The sequence below is a fragment of the Limanda limanda genome, chromosome 19 (assembly GCF_963576545.1).
Source record: "Limanda limanda chromosome 19, fLimLim1.1, whole genome shotgun sequence".
Lineage (NCBI taxonomy): Eukaryota > Metazoa > Chordata > Actinopteri > Pleuronectiformes > Pleuronectidae > Limanda > Limanda limanda.
This window is the reverse complement of record NC_083654.1, coordinates 9503788-9512504: the sequence shown is the minus strand read 5'-3', so window position 1 is coordinate 9512504 and position 8717 is coordinate 9503788. Positions and strand designations below refer to the sequence as shown.

Below are 8717 nucleotides of genomic sequence, written 5' to 3'. Positions count from 1 at the left end.
CCATACATCCAATCAATGCGTGTCGTCATCAGGGGGGGACCCATCATGACGGCTGGCCTATTAAGAATGACAGCTCCGGGGGAAGAAAGAGAGAGAGAGAGGGTAAATGGTGATCCCTCCCAGAGCTCTCTCTCCGCACTCTGAAGCGCTCTCCTCTCAGGGTCAGACCGGATTGAATCCCCTTCTTTTCCTGAAGCCTCTCCTTCTCCCTGGGACTAACCCCCCCACCCACTAACACACACGAACACACAGACACACAGCGAGCAGGCACACACCCCTCCAACCTGAAAAAACATCGCCTTGGTTTTTGACGGCTTGTGCTCTCCGAAGTCGGGGGTTTTCTAAAAGTCGTGCCTGTGATGGAAGGCAGAGAGGAGATGGTGATGCTGGCGGAGGGAGGTCAGCTTGGCAAGAGCGGCTCCGCTAATTTGTCGGAAGCCATCGGGAAACCCGGGCGAGAGCCGCAGGGGAAGCCGAGCCACAGGAGCTGCCTGAGCCCCGGCGCGGCGCCCTACTCCCGGGACAGGAGCGAGCTGGCGGCGCAGGAGGAGAGCGCACGGAGGAATATGTGCGCTTCCGCCGCCGCCGACGTGAGGCCAGTTGGCACATCCTCCACCGGAGAGAGGCACCGGAATCACCACCCCCACAGAGACGGCAGCAGCTCGGACACAGAGTCGGACTTCTACGAGGAAATCGATGTGAGCTGCACGCCTGAGAGCATGGACTACCCGACAGCGAGAGGTGCGTATGGAGACTGTGTTTGGGAGCTGCATGCCACTGCAGGTTTTTCTGTGATTGCATGATGTTGGTTAATGATGGTGGGTGGATGCCAGCGGCTGAAAAGAGGCTTCAACGGTAAAAACAAAATGCCACATGCATGCAGAGGTATTGAAAAGTTACATATGAAAATAGAGAGAAAATGTACATCTATGCTCAATTATATACAGTTTATCCTCAATGACAATTAAACACATGTATAGCTGCAGGCTACGCTGCACAGCTGTTCTGTCAAGTGACCAATGTGGCTGGAAACATGCTGAGGTGACACCCACAGTCTAACCAGACATTCTCCCCCTCTGACTTTGACAAAGAGTCACTCGCACAGCAGATCTGACCATGCGTGTATTACAGGCATGAAGAAGAGGACAGGATTGTATTTAAACCACGAGCTAAAATATGACGAAAAGGCCAAACATGGAAATTATCTTGGATTTCACTCTGGCATCTTCTAGAGACGATTTGCAGCAAATATGTCACATCCTACACCAAAACGACATGAGCCCATTTATTCAAATTAATGTAAATATTTGAGCAGATGTGTCACATGCTAAAATAATTTCAGAAAAATATGAATGTTAATATATGTATCTGAGTAATGTGTAGTTGCTGTTTTCCTCAGACCAAGAGTCTGCAGCGGATGGCAAACAATGCAACTTGATAATTCACATTTTTAGTGATCCACAATTCTGGTTTTATCAATAGACTCTGTTGAGCGATGAAAATATCAGCAGGTACTCCACAAAAAATAAAGAGCTGAGCTCCCTGAGCTAAATGTCAGCAGGGCCTTTTAATATTAAAAGTAAATCAATGTGGAAATAATGAAATTAGTCTTCAAATGTCAACTGTGAAAAAAACCGGCATATTCATTACGAAACGAATGAACGAAATGAAACGTCTCCGTGTGGGTTTGTTGCATTTAAATGATTCTACTAGACGTGTTTTGCAGTCAATATTAATTATGAATGAATTATTTTTTTCTGCCTATCCATTCAGGTAGAAATGGAGATTCTCCGGGGCACCCGAGCGACCTTGGTGTTGACCCAGGTAAGAACATCCCAGGCCAGGGCTCTCTGTCCTACTCAGCAGACCAGATCCGCCGGTACCGGACGGCGTTCACCCGGGAGCAGATCGGGCGGCTGGAGAAGGAGTTTTACCGGGAGAACTACGTGTCCAGGCCGCGGAGATGCGAACTGGCGGCCTCATTAAATCTGCCTGAGACCACCATCAAGGTAAGACGACGGGAGGTCCGAGGAGCAGTAGGCCTCTGTGGCTTGAATACGTGCTCCTATTATGTGAGCTTGTATTTTTAAAGACAAATCTGGAGACGTGCAAACCGCTATGCGTTATAATAGCTAACCGGTCACGAAAAAAAAACTAAGGGGGAAAACACCTCATAACGTCCGATAAGCCAAAGACAAAGAAAAGTCCAAATTCAAGTTGATAAGACTAAACCCTCCACACGGAGGGTATAATGCAGCAGAGGCCTTGATCATTTTTTAATTAATATTTATTTAATTTCTCAACTGACAAAATAACAAATCTAAACTGCAATATATCTCATCTATGGTCCTGTGTACTCTAATGCGTAAAAAAACACCCAAATACAAATTCGTGCGTAAAAGCGGAACTATACCTATTGTTGTTTTAACTGGGGCTTGCCTCTCTATACATGGCTGTCGTGGTGGTTAATATTTGACCCGCTGTGTCTCTGTACCAGGTGTGGTTTCAGAACCGCAGGATGAAAGACAAGCGCCAGCGTCTGGCCATGACGTGGCCTCACCCCGCCGACCCGGCCTTCTACACGTACATGATGAGCCACGCGGCCGCCACCGGGAACCTGCCCTACCCCTTCCCAACCCACCTGCCGCTGCCTTACTACTCCCACCTGGGGGTCGGTGCTGGCTCGGCTCCGGCCGCCTCTCATTTCTCCAACCCACTGCGCTCCCTCGACAGCTTCCGGATGCTGTCCCACCCATACCAGAGGCCGGAGCTCCTGTGCGCCTTCAGACACCCCTCCCTGTACCCGGGGCCGCCCCACGGCCTGGGTCCCGGGGGAACCCCATGCTCCTGCCTGGCCTGTCACTCCAGTCAATCCAACGGGATCTCGACCAGGCCCCCTGGCTCGGACTTCGTCTGCTCCCCAACCAGCCGGACTGACGCTTTTGTCACTTTCACGCCCTCAGTGCTCAGCAAATCTTCATCTGTGACATTAGACCAGAGGGAAGAAGTGTCCCTGACCAGATAAAAACCAAAACACACACAAACTCGTGCTCTATATTCGCCTTTACCATGAGCTTTTTAAACCTAACATATTATATGATCAGGACTGAAACAGCATGAAGAGGTAGCCTGTAAGCAGTGAAAACCAGCTCAAACTTGGGGCAAGAAAATTAGCCAGATCTTCAGCTACGTGACGCACAACAGATCTTCCACTAGTAAAAAAAACAAAAAAAACCCTCCGCAGAGCCAGGACAGCGGGATGAAATATAGCGGCATGGACACAAAACCGGATTTGATTTTTAGAAGATTAATTTGATGTGCGAGAGAAAAGGGAATCGTGTGAAACGTTTAAATCTCCTTGATGGATGGCGTTAAGGTTTTTATCATCACTTGTCTCTTTACGCGTCCAAATCGACCTACATGTACGCTTAGAAACTGGGGGAAGGATGCTTTCCATCCCTCTTCTTTTAACAAGGGGATTTGTTAACAGACTGTGGCCGTCTCATTATAAGCAGCTTTCCACACCGGGGCCCTCTCCACGGCGGCACCGAGCCGAAATGTGCAGATGCAAGTGAAATTAGTGCGTGATGTATATGTACGACCCGGTGAATTTTGAGTGTTGAATTAATGGTAATACCACGAAGGAAGGGAGGGAGAAAGGAAGGGATCGTTGCTGCCAAAAGGTAACAAGGCGCCAAGGGAACGGATTACTAGAGCCCGCATGGATTGAAGAGGAGGGAGGAGGGAGAGTTGTGCCCAGAAGAGGATGGAGAGAGGGAGGACAATCCAAATTGGAAAAGTGAATTTTTTTATTTAAGAAGGGGCCATCAAAACCTCAAACCTCTCCTCCTTCCCCTTATAGGAGCCAGTTCTTAAATCTGATGAACATGTGATTACATTATACGCCTATAGGCCTCTTAGTCTATCTGTTCTCGCTTTGCACTGCTGCAGTGGCACCAGTTTAGTGGCATTTCATTTCATGGAGAAAAACGGACTAGTGAACAAGTGACTTGATTATGTTTTATTTTATTCTGTTTATATTTTATTTTTTGGTCTTTTTTTTTTGGCTGGGTTTGTCCTCAACGTCTAATTTGCAATAAACACTGTCAAAGAATCAATGGAGCAATGGAGTCTGTCTTATAAACACCTCTATCATTCTAGGGGGGGAAAGCAGGATGCAGAAAATCTCTGTGTGACTTTAAACCGAGAAAACAAAATAAAAAAGGAATTCAAACAACATCTCTCCCCTTCATTTGACCCCAGTTCGTTTTATTTTCGTTCGGCAAAACTAGAGCCTGGATTTTCTATCCAGCAGCTTCACCATTCCTCTCCAATAATAACACTAATTCTCTTCTCAAGTGGCCGGTGTCAAAACACCAGTGGCCTTCATCCCTCCTGATGGGACCGCTAGATTGACCGTGACAGTTAAGTGGTCCCCGGGCTCCGTTAACGCCACTCATATTTTCTCGGCGACCGCTTAATAGACACGACAGAATTACTTGTCTGAAGATATTAGAGTTGCGAAGAGATCGATGATTCAGGAAGTGGGAGGGGGAGGGGGTGGGCGCGACCAATCAGATGGGATCTTAATTGGCCAATTTTGACCCATGGGCTGCGCAAATTACGCGAATGTAATGGGACTGATTGTGTCCCGCAGACATCACGTTTAAAAAAAAAACTAAGATAAGGATAGATGTTATTGGAATACTGTTCGGAGAAATGTCTGGATGGGCCCTGAAGTCCAGATGCGTAATTGGAGCTAATCCAACAAGCCCCACCGCAAAAAGACACAAAGTTTGATGAGATACTGAGACACACAGTTTTTTTTAATTTTTTAAAAGAAGGTTTGGGTCGTGGGTAATACATCAGAAGTTATTACACTAAAATTCGGAGAAGACTCTGAAGTCCGGATGTGTAACTGGAGCTATAAACTCACAAGACACGTTGCAAAAACAACACAAATTGATGAGGAATTACCGAGAGACACACACATTTTAATAAAAAGGGAGGTCTGGGGTCATGGAGGACGATAGACTGAAAAGGATTTAATGAAGTTTGGAGAAATGTCTAGCATTTAGCGAGCATTGGCCCATCCGGATGCGTAATTGGAGCTAATCTGACGCTAAACACTGCAAGAAAAAACAGATTCGATGATTTATACTGCGGCACACATATCACATTTTTAAAAATGAGAGTTTGGTGGTCGTGGTTGATGATAGATCAGACGTTATATATCCATAATGTTTGGAGAAATGTATTTTGCGTGCTGTGAGTACAAATTCGTAATTACATAAATGCAGACGACTAATTGGTGCTAGTCTAGCGCCAAGAAGCACTGCAGAAATAGGATAGTTTAGATGGAATTATGAGACACATAATTTTAAAGGAGGGTATATGGGTAGGGATGGATCAGAAGTTACTGCAATAATATGGGAACAGATATCTGGCATTTTGCATACATGGGGCCTGAGGACCAAATGCGTAATTGGAGCCAATCACACAAGCAACACTGAAATACTGTTCCATTTTAAACCCTAAACTAGATAAGGTGCCGTCTTCAGCGTGTAAACTGACGATTAATTTCCACAACACCTACAGTTACCTCTTCAAAATGGAAAAGATGGGAAAGACATCAGACGTGTCCACAAAGTCGGTAGATTTTCATCATCCTTAGACGCTATCGGAGGTAAAAGATTCATCCTAATCACAGTGTCACACACACACACACACACACACACACACACACACACAAAACAGATGAGCCCCCCCCCCCCCCCTCTCTCCCTCCCTCCCTCCCTCCAGTACAAGGGTTTGATTGATGGCCTTATTAACTGGAGTTCTTGTAAGTGTGACCGAGCTGATTAAAATGCATATGTTTGGAATAATACACCGTTTAAGCCGCGCGGGTCGGGGCGAAAGCACAAGGCAGATTTATGTAAACTATCAGGCGGTGTCTTTAAGCCGGGTGGGGACACAGGTCACGCAGAAAAATGGCTTTTGGTTGGTGCGTAATAAAAACGCTGCCATAAAATAAAGATGGACGGATCGAACGGGGGGTAGATGAATATTCAAAAGGCGCACGCACGTCTCCCAAATATCTGGCTTCATGGCGGATTGTTTTTCTAACAGGCTGGGGAAAGTCTCGTTTGGTTGCACAGGACCGGAAGCTGGATATGCTTTTCCTCTAAAACCCGCGTCACTCTGTGCTAGAATGACACATTCAAGTGAGGCAAATTACAACCACATTTAACCAGCATGGATCTCCGTGTCCCTTCATGCAGCTGAATCCTCAAAGGCCTAATCCAGCAACAACATGCCATTTAAATCGCACGAAGATTGCGTATGGCTGCGCCTCCGAATATGATGGGCTCATAGATTGCGCACATAACAGCAATTACGTCAGCCTTATAAAACCCTATTAGTGCGAATTGGCTGCGCGCTCTCCAGCTCCCACAACTGGCACAAAGCATTTTGATATGGGGCGGTGCAGTGCAGCTGTCCAGCGACAGCAAATTCAAGGAAGGGGAGAAAAAAACGACGAGAGAGAGAGAGAGAGAGAGAGAGAACAGCAAATGGATGTGTGGCTGCTGCTGCTGTTTAAATTGGATTACATCCTAATTTACAGGCCCTCGTCGTATAACGCAGGGGGGCTGGCGGAGGCGTGGACGGACCAATCACACAGTAATGATGATGAATGGGAGATTAATGCGCATACAAGAAAAGACAATTTAAGCCTTCATCTGTTTAAATAGGCTTCCAATATCATTTGGAAAGCGGAGGTCACGTTAAATCAATCGGGGGACGCATGAAAGTCGTTTTCGGTTGCGTCTTTATCAACATTATTTACGGTGCACCAGAGACAGTCAGGCTATCAGCAGCAGCAAAATGGACCGGCTGCCGAGCGCGTATGTGACTCACAAGAGCAACACAAACAGAGCAGGGTGGATTCAGTACAAAGAGATTGGAGGCTCTCATTTTAAAGCAATGTTCGAAGCAAGTGGAGCCGAATATGATTCTGAGAGTTCCTGCACATAGCCAGGCAGAGATTGTCCCCATAGACTGGACATTTATATAGTTAAAGCAAATCAACTCCCATTGTGTGGTTCTTGCAGTAGAGGTCTCTGTGTACCTTGGCAGCTCATCATCAGTGTGGAAGGATATTCATGCGCCATTTGTGCGGGATTGGTTTGTGGTGAAGGGAAACGATCACCTGATTTACCTCGACACATTTCATAGATACAGTGGCTACACACCGGGTCATAACAGAAGTTCATGTTCCGACATTGTGAGTAATGCAAAACTATTAACATGCGTTGATGTCCACATGTATAAGGACAAGGCTCAAGGCCTGTACGGCAACATGCTAGTTCATAGGCCTCCAGCCAAACGCGCACAAGCGCCAAATCCGTCTTTTGAGAGGCCGGGTGAGGGATTAACTCTCATTAGAAACGACTTTCACCTTAATTTAATATATTCATGTAAACTGGGAAGTCAACGGGGAAAGAACATGTGTGAAATAACATTATGTTTGCTTATATTGGCTGGTGTTGGATTGATCGCTGGCGGGTGCAACTTCAAAAGTTTGAAACAGAGCACAGCGCCCCCCTCGTTGCTTTTAAAAGGCAGACTCCCGCTCAGTTTGGAAAGTACCACACAGGTGGGTCAGTGGAAGATAGAAGAATAAATATCTGGATTGAACCATCTCCAAACAGCGTATAGAAGTTGTACGTTGATATAAATAGTGAAATAAAGATAAAGCAATGCATTTGGTGCAGTGGCAAACCAATTTAAAAACACAAAACAAATACATTTCTGCCTCAAACACCCCTCCTCATTAATATGGGCTGATCCTGCAGCCTTTAAGCAGGTGTGTGAACCTTCTCCAAACCTTTTGCCCTCTCACCTTCCTGCAGGTATATATTGTATGATGTGTTGGGGTTATGGTCACCATCTTTAACGTCATACAGTCAAATTATTTTAAAATAAAAGTGAAATGTTTGTACTGTTGATCAATGTAACTCCAACACATCATATCATGGATTCTCAACTGTCTCCTTGTTGTTATGTCTTAGTAATCCCTGAGGTACCTAGGCCGTCCACGAACACCCTCCGTCCTCTGGGTTCTTGTGCACTTCGATCAAGTTGTTGACATAACAGCCCCTCTTTCTTCATCTCCTGTTCTGTGCATCGTCTCCAGGTGTTTCAAGGTGTTTTCCTCTCCTCCTCTCGCCCTGTGATGCTGCAAGTATTTTCAGACTTCAGAAATTGTGCGTTCATTTAGATTCTATTTCCCCAAAATGAATTACACAAATATATCAGCCCCAGATCTGTGTGCAGGCTCAGTCTTTAGATGACACTGTGTGCAATGCTCTTGTGATCATTGATACTAGAATCCAAGTCCAAATTGGGATGCCAGTTTTGGTGGTGAAATAGAAAAATCCCTGCTGCTATAGAAAACAATTACGAAAAAGGCTCCATTCTTTATTTTAAGTCTCAACGCGAGACATGTAAAAAGTGTTGTCGTAAACACTTTTGGGAGTAATGATCAAACATCATAAATGCAGCGAGAGTTTTAGCTCGTAAGACAGCAAGTGTTAAAGACTGTAGATACTTTCACTCAAAGGACGTGTGATAGGACGTGTGCGTGATTGTGTTCGTGCTTTTCGAGGCCATGAGCAGGAGAGAAATCTGTCAGCGTCATTACTTTAAATCCATTT

At 45.7% G+C, this 8717-nt stretch overlaps 1 protein-coding gene across 3 annotated transcripts; it reads left to right on the top strand.

The window, feature by feature from the left end:
- Positions 1-359: 359 nt before the first annotated feature.
- Positions 360-3025, top strand: evx1 (even-skipped homeobox 1). 3 transcript variants are annotated; one of them, XM_061093280.1, is made up of 3 exons: positions 360-741; positions 1864-2009; positions 2498-3025. In XM_061093280.1, exons 1-3 carry the CDS (start codon positions 360-362, stop codon positions 3023-3025), a joined length of 1056 nt encoding a protein of 351 aa, XP_060949263.1. The 3 variants fall into 3 exon arrangements, with proteins under 3 accessions (XP_060949263.1, XP_060949261.1, XP_060949262.1); XM_061093278.1 differs by having other exon boundaries at positions 1774-2009; XM_061093279.1 differs by having other exon boundaries at positions 360-745; positions 1778-2009.
- The last annotated feature ends 5692 nt before the right edge of the window (positions 3026-8717 follow it).

Excerpts from the sequence above, each read along its gene's own strand:
- evx1 (XM_061093278.1), top strand. The coding sequence starts at position 360 with ATGGAAGGCAGAGAGGAGATGGTGATGCTGGCGGAGGGAGGTCAGCTT. Across the intron at positions 742-1,773 it reads GGACTACCCGACAGCGAGAG|GTAGAAATGGAGATTCTCCG; the intron begins GTGCGTATGGAG and ends CTATCCATTCAG. Across the intron at positions 2,010-2,497 it reads TGCCTGAGACCACCATCAAG|GTGTGGTTTCAGAACCGCAG; the intron begins GTAAGACGACGG and ends TCTCTGTACCAG.